The 20648-nt window shown below is 54.0% G+C and overlaps 6 protein-coding genes across 6 annotated transcripts in view; 4 read left to right on the top strand and 2 right to left on the bottom strand.

Annotated features, from left to right (window-relative positions):
- Positions 1 to 20648, top strand: part of LOC128854515 (feather keratin Cos1-2) — a 172099-nt gene that overhangs the window by 53717 nt on the left and 97734 nt on the right. The window lies entirely within an intron of this gene.
- Positions 2528 to 3370, top strand: LOC128854527 (feather keratin Cos1-1/Cos1-3/Cos2-1). Its single transcript, XM_054088275.1, has 2 exons — positions 2528 to 2614; positions 2909 to 3370. The coding sequence occupies exon 2, from the start codon at positions 2930 to 2932 to the stop codon at positions 3233 to 3235; it is 306 nt and encodes a 101-aa protein (XP_053944250.1). The 5' UTR covers positions 2528 to 2614; positions 2909 to 2929; the 3' UTR covers positions 3236 to 3370.
- LOC128854535 (feather keratin Cos1-2-like) lies at positions 6816 to 7969 on the bottom strand. Its single transcript, XM_054088283.1, has 2 exons — positions 7925 to 7969; positions 6816 to 7552 (listed from the first exon to the last, which is right to left on the bottom strand). Exon 2 carries the CDS (start codon positions 7529 to 7531, stop codon positions 7226 to 7228), a length of 306 nt encoding a protein of 101 aa, XP_053944258.1. The 5' UTR covers positions 7532 to 7552; positions 7925 to 7969; the 3' UTR covers positions 6816 to 7225.
- On the top strand, positions 10783 to 11830 carry LOC128854525 (feather keratin Cos1-1/Cos1-3/Cos2-1). Its single transcript, XM_054088273.1, has 2 exons — positions 10783 to 10892; positions 11187 to 11830. The coding sequence occupies exon 2, from the start codon at positions 11208 to 11210 to the stop codon at positions 11511 to 11513; it is 306 nt and encodes a 101-aa protein (XP_053944248.1). The 5' UTR covers positions 10783 to 10892; positions 11187 to 11207; the 3' UTR covers positions 11514 to 11830.
- LOC128854514 (feather keratin Cos1-2-like) lies at positions 14169 to 15218 on the bottom strand. The gene is made up of 2 exons (XM_054088257.1): positions 15039 to 15218; positions 14169 to 14666 (listed from the first exon to the last, which is right to left on the bottom strand). The coding sequence occupies exons 1-2, from the start codon at positions 15201 to 15203 to the stop codon at positions 14340 to 14342; spliced, it is 492 nt and encodes a 163-aa protein (XP_053944232.1). The 5' UTR covers positions 15204 to 15218; the 3' UTR covers positions 14169 to 14339.
- Positions 17927 to 18951, top strand: LOC128854528 (feather keratin Cos1-1/Cos1-3/Cos2-1). Its single transcript, XM_054088276.1, has 2 exons — positions 17927 to 18013; positions 18308 to 18951. The coding sequence occupies exon 2, from the start codon at positions 18329 to 18331 to the stop codon at positions 18632 to 18634; it is 306 nt and encodes a 101-aa protein (XP_053944251.1). The 5' UTR covers positions 17927 to 18013; positions 18308 to 18328; the 3' UTR covers positions 18635 to 18951.

Here is a 20648-nt window from a genome sequence, read left to right as displayed (position 1 = left end):
CCCTCCCTGCCAGCGCAAAAAGCATGTTTCCCAAGGGAGCCTGCCTGCTGCCCTCCCCAATCTCGAGGAAGCATTTGAGAGTCCCTTCTGGCCCTCAGGTCAATTACACTGCGGGCAGAGGAAGCAGCAGCCACCTCACGGCTTGCATCGAGTCCATCAGGTAGCAGCAGTGGTTGAGCGGCAGGATTGGAACTCAGCTGTATCTGGAAGGATTTGGAGCTGTCATTCCTATTGGGCTTTTGCTTCAGCTGTGGGGCCCCATTGACACTGCTAAAACCATACAGGTGCTCCACGGATGAGCCACGTTGCGTTGCCATGGGTACCGTTCAATGTTTAACTCCTCATATTTCCAGTGAGCACATATGGCAGGATGCAGAGCAGAGAGTTGAGAAGAACTTGGAGGAAGGAGTGTGAAGCAGCCCTGCAGTGTCTGGAAGTGCCCAGGTGAGCTCTGTTCCCCGTGTCTGGTTTCAAGCCCCATTGATCAGCAGGTGTGTGCAAGATGGGAACTAATTGAACAAAGCAACAGGAGCAGAAACTTTCAGCAGGGTGTGTAGCAACTTTCAGGCTTCCTGAAGGCAACTCTTAGGTCAGGATTGTGCGGTGAGAGGGGTCAAGGAGCTCCGGTAGGGGCAAATAGGGCCTGCATTCCCACTTTTGCTCTACCTTGTTGTTCCCTATCCAGCTCTCCCAACTCCAGCACTGGCCGTGCTCCAGACACACACCATCCTTCTTCTGCTCGGCCATCACCAGCACCCTGGCACCCTGCCATGCACAGGTCACAATCTCACTGCCTGGGGAAGTTAATCTTAGTACGGACGCTCTGACTCCACCATTTGCAACCAGGCAGGCTGGTGAGGACAACTGCCATCCCGTTGTTCCTCAATGTGTACATGAGGGGTTTCATCATATCTCCTAAGATGTCATAAGCCGGTAGAAGAGAGCAGCCATGCTGTACAGGGTGCGCTGGGAACCTGGAGTCAGGTACGGGTACCTAATAAATGTTCATCAGTCTGTGTTGGGCAGGGAAAGTGGAGTAGGACAATGTCTGTGCAGGGCACAGATCTTCAGGATGGCAGAAATCATGCTGATGTAGGAGGTGAGCATGAGGATGAACCAGCTCATGGATAACAACCCCACATCAAGGAACATCCCCTTGTCGTTCAGTTCTGTGTCCCTGCAGGGCAGCCTTAGCATGGCTGGGATGTGAAAACCAGCAGGGAGGATGTAGCGTCCTTAGTTCCTTTAGCCCCAGGCAGGGCAGGATGGGAGAGTGGTTTGGAGGGTGGAGTGCAGGTCAGACACACGGTCACCTCTACATGTGGGCCCTGCAGTCCACGAGGGCTCCACACCACCACACATGGCAGCAAGACAAGTAGCGGCTCTGTCTGCCTTTTCTCGTATGTGAGATGCTCTGCTCCCTTCATCAGCCCTGTGGCCCTTCGCTCTTCAGAATGGTCATGTCTGTCTCGTACTGGGGAAGCGGGCACCAGGCACAGTCCTCCAGGCCTGACCTCAGCAGTGCTGAAGGAAGAGGACAGATCACATCCCCCGAGCTGCTGGCAATGCTTTGCTTAATAGAGACCAGGATAGTCCAGTCTTCTTTGCAAGAGCGGCACATTGCTTGCTCGTGATCAACTGGGTGCCGGCCAGGAAGCCCAGCTCCATGTCTGCCCAGGTGCTTTCCATCTGGGGGGCCCAGCAGGTGCTGCTGTGTGCGGTTGTTGTCCAGGGGCAGGACTCCTTATTGAACTTCATGAGGTTCCTGTCCAGTCATTTCTTCTTAGAGACAAAAGGGGGGAGCAAGAGAAAAGGATGGGGCCTATCTGTGGGGCCTTCCTTCAAAGGGGCCTCCAGGAAAGATGGGGACAGGCTTCACAGCAAGGCCTGTTATCACAGGACAAGGAGCAATGACGTTAAACTAAAGGAGAGGAGATTTAGACGGGAAAGAAATTTTTGCAATGAAGGTGGTGAAAGGCAGGTGTCCCAGGGAGGCAGCAGAGGGCCCATCCCTGGAAACGTTCAAGGGCAGGTTGCATGGGGATCTGAGAAACGCGACTGAGAAAAAGACGTTCCTGCTTCTGCAGGGGACTTGGACCAGATGACCGGTAAATGTCCCTTTCATCTCGGAGAACTCTGTGATTCTACGTGCAGTGATTCTTTGTCATGTGGGATTCCTTGGGCATCCAAAGAGAAACACAGGAACGGTGCCCATTTTCCTGACAACTTTGTCACAACCAAGGCCACAGCAATGACCCAGGCATCCATCAGCTGCCTGCACGGGATGCCACCAGCAGCAAAGCAGAGCCTTCTGCCCATACTTAGGTGTTTCTGTCCCAGAAATCGCCGGGCTTCTCATCCCGGCACGTACAAAAGCCTTCATGTGGGAAAGCACAGGGCATCAGGCAGGAAATGAGAAGGCAGCAGGGCAGGAAACCAGGACACAGCCCATGCCATTAGCTGGGATGCTTTGCATTTGACTGGAGCTTGTCAGAAAATTTTCCCTTGCCCAGAGGGAGGCTCTGGGCCTGAGGCAGGGCAGGAGCACTATAAAAGGCAGCCCAGCTCCCTGCTCTCTCATCCACTTCTCTCCCTTCCTCTCCTTGGCAACCAGGTGAGTGTGAAGACCCTTCTCGTCCTCCTTCGAGGCCACGTCTGTCCTCGATGTCTGTCTCAGCTGCTGAGGGCTATCCTAGTGCAGGGCTGGGAGCTGCTTCTGAGGGAGAAGGGAGAGGGAAGGGCAGAGCAGGTCTTTCCCAGAGAGGGGCTGGGAACTTGGTGAGGTATCTGCTGAGCACCTCTTGTGCAGCATCTGCTAGGCCTTGAGGTGCCTTGTCTCCCCCGGGCTTGGGTTCAGTGCTGCTGCTCAGCTGTCTCTTTCTTCTCTTTCCTCTCTCCTCTCCCGCAGGTGCACCTCCAGCCCCAAGCCATGTCCTGCTGCAACCCGTGCCAGCCCTGCCAGCCCTGCGGCCCGTGCCCGCTGGCCAGCAGCTGCAATGAGTGCTGCGTCCGGCAGTGCCAGGACTCCGTTGTGGTCATCGAGCCCTCTCCCGTGGTGGTGACCCTGCCCGGACCCATCCTCAGCTCCTTCCCTCAGAACACCGCCGTGGGCTCCTCCACCTCCGCTGCTGTGGGCAGCATCCTCAGCTCTAACGGAGTGCCCATCTCCTCCGGGGGCCTTGACCTCTCCTGCATCACCAGCGGCTACTGTGGCACCAGATGTCGGCCCTGCTAAATATGCTGGCAACCTCTCTGGACAAGAACCTCTGAAGACCTCACCACTTGGTTCTGGACAGGAGATAGAGCTTAGAGGCATTGTCTTTAGCGCTTTGAGCCATTGTTTCATTCTTCCACTCTTTCTCTCTTTTACTTTGCTCTTGCCTTGTCCCAATGCCAGCGTAGTGCGGACCTGTTGGCTTCTATCCCTCTGCAGGTCAGGCAGACGGACACTCTGCAGGAGCTCCACAGCATCTTTGTGTGTACCCATGGTGCTCCCTGTGAGCCAACTCCTCTTCTTCTTTAGACTCATTAAAGTTTTGCTGCATCCATGCCTGGGTCTCTGAGTCTTCCTTCCTTCTGGGGAAACTCTTCCCATCTACTCAGATTTACAGGTGGCTTTCCGTACAGGATTGTGTGGGGTGCAACAGGGAGCCTTCCTCATTCTGCAAAGAAGGAGAGGCCAGGACTCAGAGCACTGAGTTGTCCTTTTCTCCCTGTCCCTTAGAGCTGGAAAATTGTTCCTGGTTACTCCTGAGCCAAGGGCCACCAGTCCTTCCAGCCTTACAGCACCTCTTGACAGATAAGCCTGGAGTGCTTGGCCCTGGAGCAGGTTCTGTGAATGGGGAGCCCAAGCACTGCTGCCCTTGAGGGAGGATCCCATGGCTGTGGGAAGGCAATGGATGATGTCAGCAGACCCCCTGGCTCTTAGGAAATGATAGAATCATTAAGGTTGAAAAAGATCCTTAAGCTCATGCAGTCTAACTTTCAACTTGAGGTCACCATGCCTACTGAAACATGTCCCAAAGTGTCATGGCTAGACGTCTTTTGAATACTTCCAGGGATGAGGACCCTCCCCTGTGTAGTCCGTTCCCATGCTTGAGAACCCTTTTGGTGCTGTTGTCTTTCCTCATCGCCAGTCTAATAATCCTCCCCTGGAACAACTTGAGACCATTTTCTCTTCTCTTGTTGCTTGCTATTCGGAAGAAGAGAGTAGCACCCATCTCATCACAACCTCCTTTCCAGGAGGTGCAGAGAGTGATGAGGTCTCATCTCAGCCTTCTCCTCTCTGGCCTAAAAAGACCTTGGTCTCTTAGCTGCTCCCACAACCCCTGTGCTCCAGAGGCATCCTGACTCCATTCCCCTTCTCTGGCTGTGCTCCAGCCCCTCAGTGTCTTTCATCTTGTGAGGACCCTGAAAACCAAACCCAGGATTCAAGGTGTGGCCTCACCAGTACTGAGCACTGCTGTTGGACATCTGGGCCACCTGGGCCAATGCTGAATCATGTTCAGCCACTGTTAACCAGCACCCTCAGCTCCTTTTCTGATGGCACATTTCCAGCCACTCTTCACCAAGCCTGGATCATTTGATGGGCTTGTTGTGACTCAAGTGCAGAGCCTTCCTATCCGCTAGAGCATACACTAAACTCCTGCCCGGTTTGGCGACATCTGCAAATTGACTGAGGGAGCCCTCAATCCCCTCATGCAGATCATTGAGAAAGCTATTAAATAAGACCGACCCCAACACTCACCCCCGGGGACACCACATGTGAGTGACTGTCAACTGGTTTGAGTTCTGTTCACTACAATTCTCTGGGCTTGGCCATCCACCTGATTTTTTTTCCCAGCAAAGAATATGCCCACCCAAGCCACAGACCACCAGCTTCCTCTGATGACGGGCATCATCTGGCAAATGCCAAACCCTTTTCCCAGGAAGATTGTTCAGAAACAAAAGACTTCCAATGCAGAGCCAGTGGAGAATTTCACTGCTTTGGAGATGGCATGTGATGCTGGCAACATCTCATGCTGTGTTTGTGCTGTTTTTTGGTGTTATTGGCTCCAGCTTTAGAGTTTACTACTGTTGCCCTGCCAGTATCTCCAGGCGCTCGCTCCTTTCTTAATAGCTCCTCACCTCTGGACAAGAGCCAGTCTCTCCTGTCCCCACAGAGCCAGCAGAAGACTGAAACCTCAAAGCTCTTACACTATTCAGGAGTGACGACCCTGGGAAGCAGCTCAGTGCATCAAAGGCTGCCTGGAGAGGCTGCATGAAAAGAGTTAGCCTGTGTTTGAGTCTCTCCTCGGTGAGACCTGAGTGCTGTGGCCCCATCTGTGTCCCTGAGACAATGGGGAACTGACACTGAGTCAGTCTCTGCCACTACCTGCAAGAGATGGGACTGAGGATCTTCTCTGCTGAAGCAGGGACAGGACGGCTGAAGCAGGACCGATTCCCAGGCAGCATTGCTGGAGGAGTCTAAGGGATCATACAGAGAGAGGAAGAAAAGGCCAAGGAAGTTGACATCTTCCTCCTGAAGGCAGCTTAGGGGTTAAGAAAGTTGACTCCTTGAAGTGCAGCCCACCTGCCTGTGGAAACAACAGCCACCCCTCTTAGGGTAAGCCATGAGGGAAGGAAAGAGGAGGACAGGGCACATTCTCCCAGGAGCCCTTGGAGGCCAAGGGAAGGCTGGCAGGGCTGGCAGCAGCTGGGGTCCTTCCTGTCCAAGGATCAGAACAGAAGAACTCACCGCAGTGCCCCAGCCTGTCAGCACCTGACTCCACCAGATCCTTCCAGCCCTCAGTCTGTGTCTTCTGCCCACACTGTCTCATCCTTGTCCCAGAAATCACAAGGCCTCTAATCCCAGCACCCAGAGACTCATCTGTGAACATCCGCTCACCTGGGCCCTGAGCCTGCTTAGGGGGGACCTGCCTGACCCTCTCTCTGTTGGGCACTGACTCCTGGGTGACCATGACAATCCTTCCACTCTGGCCTCTCCTTAGGGACATCTTAATCTCTTCGTTACAGTAATTAATCTCTGCTGCACCCCAGTCACGGGCTCTGTGTTGTCCTTTCCTCTCTGGATGCCCTCGAAAGCCACCCAGGGAGAAAAAAATTACAGTGCGGGGGAACAAATGGGTGAGCAACGGACCCTCTCTCCTTCCTGGACTAACGGGAAGGCAGGACACACTGACTGTGGGCCTCCTCCTGTCCCTTAGGGCTGAGAAGGACATCAGCCGGTGAGCATCAGTGCATTCTTTGCTGTTCCTCTGCCCAGACAGATTCCCCTTGGCCTCGGAGGGTGAGCCCAGCTCGTGCTGCCTTCATGGGAGAATCCCAGTGCTGCAGGAGAACCTGGCAGGTCAGGGGCCCCAGAAGCATTCAAAGTGGTTCCTCTTGCTCTGGAGGGAGCTGTGCTGGGGGAGAAGACTCAGCTTGTCTGAGGCACAGGGACAAGCCAAAAGGAAAGGAAAGAGAGAGAGAGAAGGCTGTGGAAGAAGGAATAAACGGGTCAAAGATCTAAAGACAGTGCTTCAAAGCTCTTTCTCCTGTACAGCATCACGCTCTGATGAGCGCCTTAGGAGGTCCTTCTCCAGGGACATTGCCGGCTGATTTAACAAATCTGATATTTGTTGCCACAGCTCCAAAACAGAAGGACAGTAAGTGATCCATTGTCAAGCGTCCCACTCTCCCCTTCCTCTGGGAATGATCAAAGGACCACATATGCCACCAAATTTCCTCCCACCACCCCAGACCAAGTGTTGTTTTCTTTTCTCTGACAAGAAGAGAAAAGGACACACAAAAAAGTATTGTGTGGAGGCAGAGGCTGGAATGCAGAAAGCTTTAATGACTCTGAAGGGGGCAGTGAGGTCACTCCAAGAAGAGGTGGCAGCCAGAGCAGGGAGAGCACTGGCAGATCTCAAAAGTCTATGCCCATTGGCCACAGCGTAGATCCCACAGGGCACACATCTGCTGATACATGGAGGGAGAGGGGTCAGCAGATCCCCTGTGATGGCTTTGAGGATCTTATAGCCCAGAAGAACAGAAGACAAGGAAGAGATGAGAGAGACAGGAAGGCTGGGAAGTCAAACTGTGGCCATGTTTTCAGAGATCCCCAGTTGCTCTCCTTAGCAAGGGCAGCACTGGAGGCTCAGCGTTGGCCAGGAGCTCTGTCCTTAGTTCAGAATAGAGGTCTGGATTCCTGGAGGTCCTCATCTGGGCTATCACCAGGGCAGATTTAGCAGGGCCGACATCTGGTGCCACAGTAGCCGCTGGTGATGCAGGAGAGGTCAAGGCCCCCGGAGGAGATGGGCACTCCGTTAGAGCTGAGGATGCTGCCAACAGCAGCGGAGGTGGAGGAGCCCACGGCGGTGTTCTGAGGGAAGGAGCTGAGGATGGGTCCGGGCAGGGTCACCACCACCGCGGAGGGCTGGATGGCGACGGTGGAGCTCTGGCACTGTCGGACACAGCACTCATTGCAGCTGCTGGCCAGCGGGCACGGGCCGCAGGGCTGGCAGGGCTGGCACGGGTTGCAGCAGGACATGGCTTGGGGCTGGAGGAGAACCTGGACAGAGAGCAGAGAGGAGTCAGAGCACGCAGACGTGTGAGGAGCAGATTGCCCCCAATCCATCACACCACTGCAAAGGGGTCAAATGGATCTGCTGACTTGGGAGGTAGAATGTTGCCAGTGTGTCCAAGGGCTTTCTTGGCCTCCTCCAGAGATAGTTTTGCAAAGCGTCACCAGCCCCAGAGAGGCTGCTGCCTATTTCTTCAAGGAAAAGCCTCTTCACACAAGACCCCAATACAGGTTGTCAGAGAAATTTGCCCATCTCCCCCCTCCCATGATAAGCAGCACCGCAACCCAGCAGAGGAGGGAGGAGCAGGAATCTGCATGACCAGAAAATAGAAGGACAGGAGGCAAGGGCTTCAGACTCACCTGGTTCCCAAGGAGAAGGAGGCGAGAGAAGTGAATGAGAGAGCGAGGAGCTGCTCTGGCTTTTATGGTGGCCCTGACCTGCCCCAGGCCCAGACGCAGCTTCCACAGGAAGTGGCAATTTTCTAAGGTGCTCATGGTGGTCGGAAAATATCCCAGCTAATGACATGGGCTGGGTGCTTGTTTTCCCCAACCCTGCCTGTTCATTTCCTGCCTTGTGCCATGCCCCTTTCCTCCTGGAGGCTTCTTCTGCATGCTGCGATGGAGACGTTCCAGGATTTCTGGGTCAGGAATGTGTCAGTGCCAGGAGAAGACTCAGTTCAAATGCCGCATGGGTGCCATCTGGGTATTTTAATTCCCTCCCTGCCAGCGCAAAAAGCATGTTTCCCAAGGGAGCCTGCCTGCTGCCCTCCCCAATCTCGAGGAAGCATTTGAGAGTCCCTTCTGGCCCTCAGGTCAATTACACTGCAGGCAGAGGAAGCAGCAGCCACCTCACGGCTTGCATCGAGTCCATCAGGTAGCAGCAGTGGTTGAGCGGCAGGATTGGAACTCAGCTGTATCTGGAAGGATTTGGAGCTGTCATTCCTATTGGGCTTTTGCTTCAGCTGTGGGGCCCCATTGACACTGCTAAAACCATACAGGTGCTCCACGGATGAGCCACGTTGCGTTGCCATGGGTACCGTTCAATGTTTAACTCCTCATATTTCCAGTGAGCACATATGGCAGGATGCAGAGCAGAGAGTTGAGAAGAACTTGGAGGAAGGAGTGTGAAGCAGCCCTGCAGTGTCTGGAAGTGCCCAGGTGAGCTCTGTTCCCCGTGTCTGGTTTCAAGCCCCATTGATCAGCAGGTGTGTGCAAGATGGGAACTAATTGAACAAAGCAACAGGAGCAGAAACTTTCAGCAGGGTGTGTAGCAACTTTCAGGCTTCCTGAAGGCAACTCTTAGGTCAGGATTGTGCGGTGAGAGGGGTCAAGGAGCTCCGGTACGGGCAAATAGGGCCTGCATTCCCACTTTTGCTCTACCTTGTTGTTCCCTATCCAGCTCTCCCAACTCCAGCACTGGCCGTGCTCCAGACACACACCATCCTTCTTCTGCTCGGCCATCACCAGCACCCTGGCACCCTGCCATGCACAGGTCACAATCTCACTGCCTGGGGAAGTTAATCTTAGTACGGACGCTCTGACTCCACCATTTGCAACCAGGCAGGCTGGTGAGGACAACTGCCATCCTGTTGTTCCTCAATGTGTACATGAGGGGTTTCATCATATCTCCTAAGATGTCATAAGCCGGTAGAAGAGAGCAGCCATGCTGTACAGGGTGCGCTGGGAACCTGGAGTCAGGTACGGGTACCTAATAAATGTTCATCAGTCTGTGTTGGGCAGGGAAAGTGGAGTAGGACAATGTCTGTGCAGGGCACAGATCTTCAGGATGGCAGAAATCATGCTGATGTAGGAGGTGAGCATGAGGATGAACCAGCTCATAGATAACAACCCCACATCAAGGAACATCCCCTTGTCGTTCAGTTCTGTGTCCCTGCAGGCCAGCCTTAGCATGGCTGGGATGTGAAAAGCAGCAGGGAGGATGTAGCGTCCTTAGTTCCTTTAGCCCCAGGCAGGGCAGGATGGGAGAGTGGTTTGGAGGGTGGAGTGCAGGTCAGACACACGGTCACCTCTACATGTGGGCCCTGCAGTCCACGAGGGCTCCACACCACCACACATGGCAGCAAGACAAGTAGCGGCTCTCTCTGCCTTTTCTCGTATGTGAGATGCTCTGCTCCCTTCATCAGCCCTGTGGCCCTTCGCTCTTCAGAATGGTCATGTCTGTCTCGTACTGGGGAAGCGGGCACCAGGCACAGTCCTCCAGGCCTGACCTCAGCAGTGCTGAAGGAAGAGGACAGATCACATCTCCCGAGCTGCTGGCAATGCTTTGCTTAATAGAGACCAGGATACTCCGGTCTTCTTTGCAAGAGCGGCACATTGCTTGCTCGTGATCAACTGGGTGCCGGCCAGGAAGCCCAGCTCCATGTCTGCCCAGGTGCTTTCCATCTGGGGGGCCCAGCAGGTGCTGTTGTGTGCGGTTGTTGTCCAGGGGCAGGACTCCTTATTGAACTTCATGAGGTTCCTGTCCAGTCATTTCTTCTTAGAGACAAAAGGGGGGAGCAAGAGAAAAGGATGGGGCCTGTCTGTGGGGCCTTCCTTCAAAGGGGCCTCCAGGAAAGATGGGGACAGGCTTCACAGCAAGGCCTGTTATCACAGGACAAGGAGCAATGACGTTAAACTAAAGGAGAGGAGATTTAGACGGGAAAGAAATTTTTGCAATGAAGGTGGTGAAAGGCAGGTGTCCCAGGGAGGCAGCAGAGGGCCCATCCCTGGAAACGTTCAAGGGCAGGTTGCATGGGGATCTGAGAAACGCGACTGAGAAAAAGACGTTCCTGCTTCTGCAGGGCACTTGGACCCGATGACCGGTAAATGTCCCTTTCATCCCGGAGAACTCTGTGATTCTACGTGCAGTGATTCTTTGTCATGTGGGATTCCTTGGGCATCCAAAGAGAAACACAGGAACGGTGCCCATTTTCCTGACAACTTTGTCACAACCAAGGCCACAGCAATGACCCAGGCATCCATCAGCTGCCTGCACGGGATGCCACCAGCAGCAAAGCGGAGCCTTCTGCCCATACTTAGGTGTTTCTGTCCCAGAAATCATCGGGCTTCTCATCCCGGCACGTACAAAAGCCTTCATGTGGGAAAGCACAGGGCATCAGGCAGGAAATGAGAAGGCAGCAGGGCAGGAAACCAGGACACAGCCCATGCCATTAGCTGGGATGCTTTGCATTTGACGGGAGCTTGTCAGAAAATTTTCCCTTGCCCAGAGGGAGGCTCTGGGCCTGAGGCAGGGCAGGAGCACTATAAAAGGCAGCCCAGCTCCCTGCTCTCTCATCCACTTCTCTCCCTTCCTCTCCTTGGCAACCAGGTGAGTGTGAAGACCCTTCTCGTCCTCCTTCGAGGCCACGTCTGTCCTCGATGTCTGTCTCAGCTGCTGAGGGCTATCCTAGTGCAGGGCTGGGAGCTGCTTCTGAGGGAGAAGGGAGAGGGAAGGGCAGAGCAGGTCTTTCCCAGAGAGGGGCTGGGAACTTGGTGAGGTATCTGCTGAGCACCTCTTGTGCAGCATCTGCTAGGCCTTGAGGTGCCTTGTCTCCCCCGGGCTTGGGTTCAGTGCTGCTGCTCAGCTGTCTCTTTCTTCTCTTTCCTCTCTCCTCTCCCGCAGGTGCACCTCCAGCCCCAAGCCATGTCCTGCTGCAACCCGTGCCAGCCCTGCCAGCCCTGCGGCCCGTGCCCGCTGGCCAGCAGCTGCAATGAGTGCTGCGTCCGGCAGTGCCAGGACTCCGTTGTGGTCATCGAGCCCTCTCCCGTGGTGGTGACCCTGCCCGGACCCATCCTCAGCTCCTTCCCTCAGAACACCGCCGTGGGCTCCTCCACCTCCGCTGCTGTGGGCAGCATCCTCAGCTCTAACGGAGTGCCCATCTCCTCCGGGGGCCTTGACCTCTCCTGCATCACCAGCGGCTACTGTGGCACCAGATGTCGGCCCTGCTAAATATGCTGGCAACCTCTCTGGACAAGAACCTCTGAAGACCTCACCACTTGGTTCTGGACAGGAGATAGAGCTTAGAGGCATTGTCTTTAGCGCTTTGAGCCATTGTTTCATTCTTCCACTCTTTTCTCTCTTTTTACTTTGCTCTTGCCTTGTCCCAATGCCAGCGTAGTGCGGACCTGTTTGCCTTCGTCCCTCAGCAGGGAGGGCAGAATGACACCCTGCAGGAGCTCCACCACATCACGGTGACTGCCCGTGGTGCTCCATGGGAGCCATCTCCTTTTCTTCTTTAGACTCATTAAAGTTTTGCTGCATCCATACCAGGGCCTCTGAGTCTTCCTTGTGCCACCATTCTTCCTGCCTCCTCAGCAGAAAAGGTGGCTTTTGGTGCGGTATTGAGTTGGGTGCAACAGAGGAGCATTTCCTATTCCCCATGGAAGGAGAGGGTAGGACTCAGCGCACTGGGTTTTCTTTTGTGCCCTGACCCCTGGAGTTGTGCAAGTTCCTCCTGGTTACTCCTGAGCCCATGGCCGTCAGTCCTTCCAGCTTTACTGTACCTTTTCCCTGACGGGTCATGAGCTCTGATTCCCGCAGCACGTTCTGTGAATGGAGAGATCTAGATTCCATTAGGAACGCCAATCCTTATGGCAGGTGCTACACTGTAGAGCTGATGAACATGGCATACAATGGCTGTGGGGTTGGTAGGAGAAATCATCTCTGCTAGAGCTCAGAGCCTCTTCTTCCTTGTCTTCCCAACCGTCTCCAGAAGGAAGAGGCACAGAATACATCCAAGAGCAAAGATAGCCTGGGCAAGTCCCCTGTACTTCTGTCCTCCGTCTTCTCACACACTGCCTGTGTCCAAATCCTTCAGAGTGGGCACCCGTGGACAGGACAGGCCACAAATACCCATCGCTGAGATAGTACTTCTGTAAAGGGAGCGTGTCTTGTGGAGGAATCACGGCACAGCAAAGGAAACCAATAAGAAGGAAAGAGAAGAAGAAAGGAAGAAGGGATAAAGACAGCCCAAAAGAAAGAAGCTCTTATGGCCCAACCCCAGTCCTGTAGTGTCCGTTGCCTCACCAAAGACCCTGATTTGTTTTAACCTGCTGTGACAAGCAGGGCAATGGAGAGTAGGAGGGAGTAAGAGACATGTGTGGGGTGAAGTTTCTGCCAGGGACAATTTCCTGAAGCAGGAACCAAATCTCCTTGGCTGCACGCCACCAGAGCAATGGTGGCTCATGGCTTGGTTGGCGTAATTTTCATTGGGTGAAAAACTGTCTGTCTAGCCAAGTCCAGAGAGTTGTGTTGAGCTGAGCTGACTGCAGTTGGTGGCTGGTCACAAGTGGTTTTCCCCAGGCCTCAGTATTACAGTCCGTTCTGTTTAATATCTTTATGAATGATCAGATTAGGAGGGTTGGTAAGTTTGCGGACGACAGCAAGCTGGACAGGAGTGTTGATCAGCCCAAAGACAGGAAGACTCAGCAGAGGGATCTGGATAGGCTGGATTGATGGTCTGAAGTCAGTGGGAAGAGGTTCAACAATGCCAAGTGCTGGGTCTTGCACTTGGGTCAGAACAGCCCCATGCAACACTCCAGGCTTGGGCAAGAGTGGCTGGAAAGCTGGTTGGAGGAAAAGGCCCTGGGCTTGCTGGTCAACAGTGGTTGGACATGATCCAGCAGTGGCCCAGGTGGCCAAGAAGTCCGAAGTCCAACAGCATCCTGGCTTAGATCAGCGGTGGTGTGTCCAGCAGAAGCAAGGCATGGATCGTCCCCCTGTGCTCGGCACTGATGAGGAGGCCAAACCTCAAATCATGTGTTCAGGGTTTGGACCCTTCACTTCACAAAAGACATTGAGGGGCTGCAGTTCATGTCCACAGAAGGGGAACAGAGGTGGGGAAGGATCTGAAGCCCTGGAGTTCTAATAGCGTCTGAGAGACCTGGGGCCGTTTAGTCTGGAGAAGAGGAGCCTGACGGGAGACCTCATCACTATCTCCAAGGCGTGAAAGGAGATTGTAGTGAGGTGTATGTTGGTCTCTTCTCCCAATTGACAAGACATAGGACTTGAGGAAACGACCTCCAGTGTCCCCAGGAGAGAGTTAGACAGGGTGGGAGGAAAGATTGCTTGGCTGAAAGAAGGTGAAGGTTGAGTCGGTCAGTGGTTGAGTCTGAATACGTGGAAGTGTTGAAAGAACGCGTGACGGTGGCATTGAAGGACATGGCTTTGCAGATATGGTGGGGTGGGACTGATGGGAAGAGTTGCTGATGCTCGAGGTTTGCTTGAACCTTTATGGTCCTATGATTTCCAAAAAGCCAGAGGGGCTGACAACATCATCCAGTGGCCTCCCAACGACAGGGGCTCCACTGTTTTAGGGCGGCAGTTGTTGGGCTGCCCATGAACACAATATGCTCCAGGGCCAAGAACTCCAGGCCCATCTGGGAAGAGCTGAAGTGAGACTGGAAGGACTGATGGCCATGGGCCATCTCCAAGATTCATGGCAGAAAAATACAACCCAGTGCAGTGAGTCCTGTCCTCTCGTTCCTTGGGGACTGAGCAAGGCTCCTCTGTGGCTTTCCACCCAATTGTCTCCAAAAAGCCCCTTTTCCCCTGAAGAGACTGTAACAGCTGACGGAGAATAAAGGAGGACTGAGAAGCCCAGGCTTGGATGCAGCACGGCTTTAATAAGCAACAGCAAAGGAAAGAGACAGAGGAGAGTGGAAGAGGTGGAAAAAAGTGGCTCAAAGCTCTAAACACAATGCCTCAAAGGTCTTCTGTCCACCACCATGTTCTGAGGCTTTAGGAGGTTCTTCTGCAGGTTTATTTCCAGCAGATTTAGCAGGGCCGACATCTGGTGCCACAGTAGCCGCTGGTGATGCAGGAGAGGTCAAGGCCCCCGGAGGAGATGGGCACTCCGTTAGAGCTGAGGATGCTGCCAACAGCAGCGGAGGTGGAGGAGCCCACGGCGGTGTTCTGAGGGAAGGAGCTGAGGATGGGTCCGGGCAGGGTCACCACCACCGCGGAGGGCTGGATGGCGACGGTGGAGCTCTGGCACTGTCGGACACAGCACTCATTGCAGCTGCTGGCCAGCGGGCACGGGCCGCAGGGCTGGCAGGGCTGGCACGGGTTGCAGCAGGACATGGCTTGGGGCTGGAGGAGAACCTGGACAGAGAGCAGAGAGGAGTCAGAGCACGCAGACGTGTGAGGAGCAGATTGCCCCCAATCCATCACACCACTGCAAAGGGGTCAAATGGATCTGCTGACTTGGGAGGTAGAATGTTGCCAGTGTGTCCAAAGGCTTTCTTGGCCTCCTCCAGAGATAGTTTTGCAAAGCGTCACCAGCCCCAGAGAGGCTGCTGCCTATTTCTTCAAGGAAAAGCCTCTTCACACAAGACCCCAATACAGGTTGTCAGAGAAATTTGCCCATCTCCCCCCTCCCATGATAAGCAGCACCGCAACCCAGCAGAGGAGGGAGGAGCAGGAATCTGCGTTACCAGAAAATAGAAGGACAGGAGGCAAGGGCTTCAGACTCACCTGGTTCCCAAGGAGAAGGAGGCGAGAGAAGTGAATGAGAGAGCGAGGAGCTGCTCTGGCTTTTATGGTGGCCCTGACCTGCCCCAGGCCCAGACGCAGCTTCCACGGAAGTGGCAATTTTCTAAGGTGCTCATGGTGGTCGGAAAATATCCCAGCTAATGACATGGGCTGGGTGCTTGTTTTCCCCAACCCTGCCTGTTCATTTCCTGCCTTGTGCCATGCCCCTTTCCTCCTGGAGGCTTCTTCTGCATGCTGCGATGGAGACGTTCCAGGATTTCTGGGTCAGGAATGTGTCAGTGCCAGGAGAAGACTCAGTTCAAATGCCGCATGGGTGCCATCTGGGTATTTTAATTCCCTCCCTGCCAGCGCAAAAAGCATGTTTCCCAAGGGAGCCTGCCTGCTGCCCTCCCCAATCTCGAGGAAGCATTTGAGAGTCCCTTCTGGCCCTCAGGTCAATTACACTGCGGGCAGAGGAAGCAGCAGCCACCTCACCGGCTTGCATCGAGTCCATCAGGTAGCAGCAGTGGTTGAGCGGCAGGATTGGAACTCAGCTGTATCTGGAAGGATTTGGAGCTGTCATTCCTATTGGGCTTTTGCTTCAGCTGTGGGGCCCCATTGACACTGCTAAAACCATACAGGTGCTCCACGGATGAGCCACGTTGCGTTGCCATGGGTACCGTTCAATGTTTAACTCCTCATATTTCCAGTGAGCACATATGGCAGGATGCAGAGCAGAGAGTTGAGAAGAACTTGGAGGAAGGAGTGTGAAGCAGCCCTGCAGTGTCTGGAAGTGCCCAGGTGAGCTCTGTTCCCCGTGTCTGGTTTCAAGCCCCATTGATCAGCAGGTGTGTGCAAGATGGGAACTAATTGAACAAAGCAACAGGAGCAGAAACTTTCAGCAGGGTCTGTAGCAACTTTCAGGCTTCCTGAAGGCAACTCTTAGGTCAGGATTGTGCGGTGAGAGGGGTCAAGGAGCTCCGGTAGGGGCAAATAGGGCCTGCATTCCCACTTTTGCTCTACCTTGTTGTTCCCTATCCAGCTCTCCCAACTCCAGCACTGGCCGTGCTCCAGACACACACCATCCTTCTTCTGCTCGGCCATCACCAGCACCCTGGCACCCTGCCATGCACAGGTCACAATCTCACTGCCTGGGGAAGTTAATCTTAGTACGGACGCTCTGACTCCACCATTTGCAACCAGGCAGGCTGGTGAGGACAACTGCCATCCTGTTGTTCCTCAATGTGTACATGAGGGGTTTCATCATATCTCCTAAGATGTCATAAGCCGGTAGAAGAGAGCAGCCATGCTGTACAGGGTGCGCTGGGAACCTGGAGTCAGGTACGGGTACCTAATAAATGTTCATCAGTCTGTGTTGGGCAGGGAAAGTGGAGTAGGACAATGTCTGTGCAGGGCACAGATCTTCAGGATGGCAGAAATCATGCTGATGTAGGAGGTGAGCATGAGGATGAACCAGCTCATGGATAACAACCCCACATCAAGGAACATCCCCTTGTCATTCAGTTCTGTGTCCCTGCAGGCCAGCCTTAGCATGGCTGGGATGTGAAAAGCAGCAGGGAGGATGTAGCGTCCTTAGTTCCTTTAGCCCCAGGCAGGGCAGGATGGGAGAGTGGTTTGGAGGGTGGAGTGCAGGTCAGACACACGGTCACCTCTACATGTGGGCCCTGCAGTCCACGAGGGCTCCACACCACCACACATGGCAGCAAGACAAGTAGCGGCTCTCTCTGCCTTTTCTCGTATGTGAGATGCTCTGCTCCCTTCATCAGCCCTGTGGCCCTTCGCTCTTCAGAATGGTCATGTCTGTCTCGTACTGGGGAAGCGGGCACCAGGCACAGTCCTCCAGGCCTGACCTCAGCAGTGCTGAAGGAAGAGGACAGATCACATCCCCCGAGCTGCTGGCAATGCTTTGCTTAATAGAGACCAGGATACTCCGGTCTTCTTTGCAAGAGCGGCACATTGCTTGCTCGTGATCAACTGGGTGCCGGCCAGGAAGCCCAGCTCCATGTCTGCCCAGGTGCTTTCCATCTGGGGGGCCCAGCAGGTGCTGTTGTGTGCGGTTGTTGTCCAGGGGCAGGACTCCTTATTGAACTTCATGAGGTTCCTGTCCAGTCATTTCTTCTTCTCCTCAGAGACAGAAGGGGGGAGCAAGAGAAAAGGATGGGGCCTGTCTGTGGGGCCTTCCTTCAAAGGGGCCTCCAGGAAAGATGGGGACAGGCTTCACAGCAAGGCCTGTTATCACAGGACAAGGAGCAATGACGTTAAACTAAAGGAGAGGAGATTTAGACGGGAAAGAAATTTTTGCAATGAAGGTGGTGAAAGGCAGGTGTCCCAGGGAGGAAGCAGAGGGCCCATCCCTGGAAACGTTCAAGGGCAGGTTGCATGGGGATCTGAGAAACGCGACTGAGAAAAAGACGTTCCTGCTTCTGCAGGGGACTTGGACCCGATGACCGGTAAATGTCCCTTTCATCCCGGAGAACTCTGTGATTCTACGTGCAGTGATTCTTTGTCATGTGGGATTCCTTGGGCATCCAAAGAGAAACACAGGAACGGTGCCCATTTTCCTGACAACTTTGTCACAACCAAGCCCACAGCAATGACCCAGGCATCCATCAGCTGCCTGCACGGGATGCCACCAGCAGCAAAGCGGAGCCTTCTGCCCATACTTAGGTGTTTCTGTCCCAGAAATCATCGGGCTTCTCATCCCGGCACGTACAAAAGCCTTCATGTGGGAAAGCACAGGGCATCAGGCAGGAAATGAGAAGGCAGCAGGGCAGGAAACCGGGACACAGCCCATGTCCATTAGCTGGGATGCTTTGCATTTGACGGGAGCTTGTCAGAAAATTTTCCCTTGCCCAGAGGGAGGCTCTGGGCCTGAGGCAGGGCAGGAGCACTATAAAAGGCAGCCCAGCTCCCTGCTCTCTCATCCACTTCTCTCCCTTCCTCTCCTTGGCAACCAGGTGAGTGTGAAGACCCTTCTCGTCCTCCTTCGAGGCCACGTCTGTCCTCGATGTCTGTCTCAGCTGCTGAGGGCTATCCTAGTGCAGGGCTGGGAGCTGCTTCTGAGGGAGAAGGGAGAGGGAAGGGCAGAGCAGGTCTTTCCCAGAGAGGGGCTGGGAACTTGGTGAGGTATCTGCTGAGCACCTCTTGTGCAGCATCTGCTAGGCCTTGAGGTGCCTTGTCTCCCCCGGACTTGGGTTCAGTGCTGCTGCTCAGCTGTCTCTTTCTTCTCTTTCCTCTCTTCTCTCTCACAGGTGCACCTCCAGCCCCAAGCCATGTCCTGCTGCAACCCGTGCCAGCCCTGCCAGCCCTGCGGCCCGTGCCCGCTGGCCAGCAGCTGCAATGAGTGCTGCGTCCGGCAGTGCCAGGACTCCGTTGTGGTCATCGAGCCCTCTCCCGTGGTGGTGACCCTGCCCGGACCCATCCTCAGCTCCTTCCCTCAGAACACCGCCGTGGGCTCCTCCACCTCCGCTGCTGTGGGCAGCATCCTCAGCTCTAACGGAGTGCCCATCTCCTCCGGGGGCCTTGACCTCTCCTGCATCACCAGCGGCTACTGTGGCACCAGATGTCGGCCCTGCTAAATATGCTGGCAACCTCTCTGGACAAGAACCTCTGAAGACCTCACCACTTGGTTCTGGACAGGAGATAGAGCTTAGAGGCATTGTCTTTAGCGCTTTGAGCCATTGTTTCATTCTTCCACTCTTTTCTCTCTTTTTACTTTGCTCTTGCCTTGTCCCAATGCCAGCGTAGTGCGGACCTGTTTGCCTTCGTCCCTCAGCAGGGAGGGCAGAATGACACCCTGCAGGAGCTCCACCACATCACGGTGACTGCCCGTGGTGCTCCATGGGAGCCATCTCCTTTTCTTCTTTAGACTCATTAAAGTTTTGCTGCATCCATACCAGGGCCTCTGAGTCTTCCTTGTGCCACCATTCTTCCTGCCTCCTCAGCAGAAAAGGTGGCTTTTGGTGCGGTATTGAGTTGGGTGCAACAGAGGAGCATTTCCTATTCCCCATGGAAGGAGAGGGTAGGACTCAGCGCACTGGGTTTTCTTTTGTGCCCTGACCCCTGGAGTTGTGCAAGTTCCTCCTGGTTACTCCTGAGCCCATGGCCGTCAGTCCTTCCAGCTTTACTGTACCTTTTCCCTGACGGGTCATGAGCTCTGATTCCCGCAGCACGTTCTGTGAATGGAGAGATCTAGATTCCATTAGGAACGCCAATCCTTATGGCAGGTGCTACACTGTGGAGCTGATGAACATGGCATACAATGGCTGTGGGGATGGTAGGAGAAATCATCTCTGCTAGAGCTCAGAGCCTCTTCTTCCTTGTCTTCCCAACCGTCTCCAGAAGGAAGAGGCACAGAATACATCCAAGAGCAAAGATAGCCTGGGCAAGTCCCCTGTACTTCTGTCCTCCGTCTTCTCACACACTGCCTGTGTCCAAATCCTTCAGAGTGGGCACCCGTGGACAGGACAGGCCACAAATACCCATCGCTGAGATAGTACTTCTGTAAAGGGAGCGTGTCTTGTGGAGGAATCACGGCACAGCAAAGGAAACCAATAAGAAGGAAAGAGAAGAAGAAAGGAAGAAGGGATAAAGACAGCCCAAAAGAAAGAAGCTGTTATGGCCCAACCCCAGTCCTGTAGTGTCCGTTGCCTCACCAAAGACCCTGATTTGTTTTAACCTGCTGTGACAAGCAGGGCAATGGAGAGTAGGAGGGAGTAAGAGACATGTGTGGGGTGAAGTTTCTGCCAGGGACAATTTCCTGAAGCAGGAACCAAATCTCCTTGGCTGCACAGCACCAGAGCAATGGTGGCTCATGGCTTAGTTGGCGTAATTTTTCTTGGGTGAAATACTGTTGGGAACAGAGATGGGAAGGATCTGGAGCCCAGGAGCTCTGGTAGTGTCAATTTAGTCTGGAGAAGAGGAGCCTGAGGGGAGACCTCATCATCATCTCCAACTCCTTCAAAGGAGATTTTAGTGAAGTATATATTGATCTCTTTTCCCAATTGACAGGAGATATGACTTGAGGAAACGACCTCTAGTGTCCCCAGGGGAGATTTAGACTGGGTAGGACGAACGATTTCTTGACTGAAAGAAGGTGAAGCTCTGACAGATGTTGAGCAGCTCAGTGGTTGAGTCTGAATACCTGGAAGTGTTGAAAGAGTTCGTGGCAGTGACATTTAAGAACACGTCTTTGCACGCATAGTGGGGTCGGACTGATGGGAAGCTTTAGTGATGCTAGAGATTTGCTTGAAACTTCATGTTCATGTGATTTCCCAAGAGCCAGAGGGGCTGACGACATCATCCAATGGCCTCTCAACGACAGAGGCTCCTCCCTTTTAGGATGGCAGTGCTTGGGCTCCTCATTAAATCTCAGTAAACCGACAGATGGGATTTATCTAGACTTCTGCAAAGCCTTTGACATGGTCTCCAACAACATCTTTCTCTCTAGACTAGAGAGATACGGATCTTATGTGTAGAAGTAAGCTGGATAAGAAACTGTTTGGATGGTCATTATTCAAAGGGTAGTGGTTAATGTCTGAATGTCCAGATGGAGATCGGTGACTAGTGGTATCCCTCAGACGATCGTACCAG

The sequence above is a fragment of the Cuculus canorus genome, chromosome 25, assembly GCF_017976375.1.
Source record: "Cuculus canorus isolate bCucCan1 chromosome 25, bCucCan1.pri, whole genome shotgun sequence".
In the NCBI taxonomy this organism is placed as follows: domain Eukaryota; kingdom Metazoa; phylum Chordata; class Aves; order Cuculiformes; family Cuculidae; genus Cuculus; species Cuculus canorus.
Note: the sequence above shows the minus strand (reverse complement) of the source record. Positions and strands in the feature narration are given on the sequence as shown.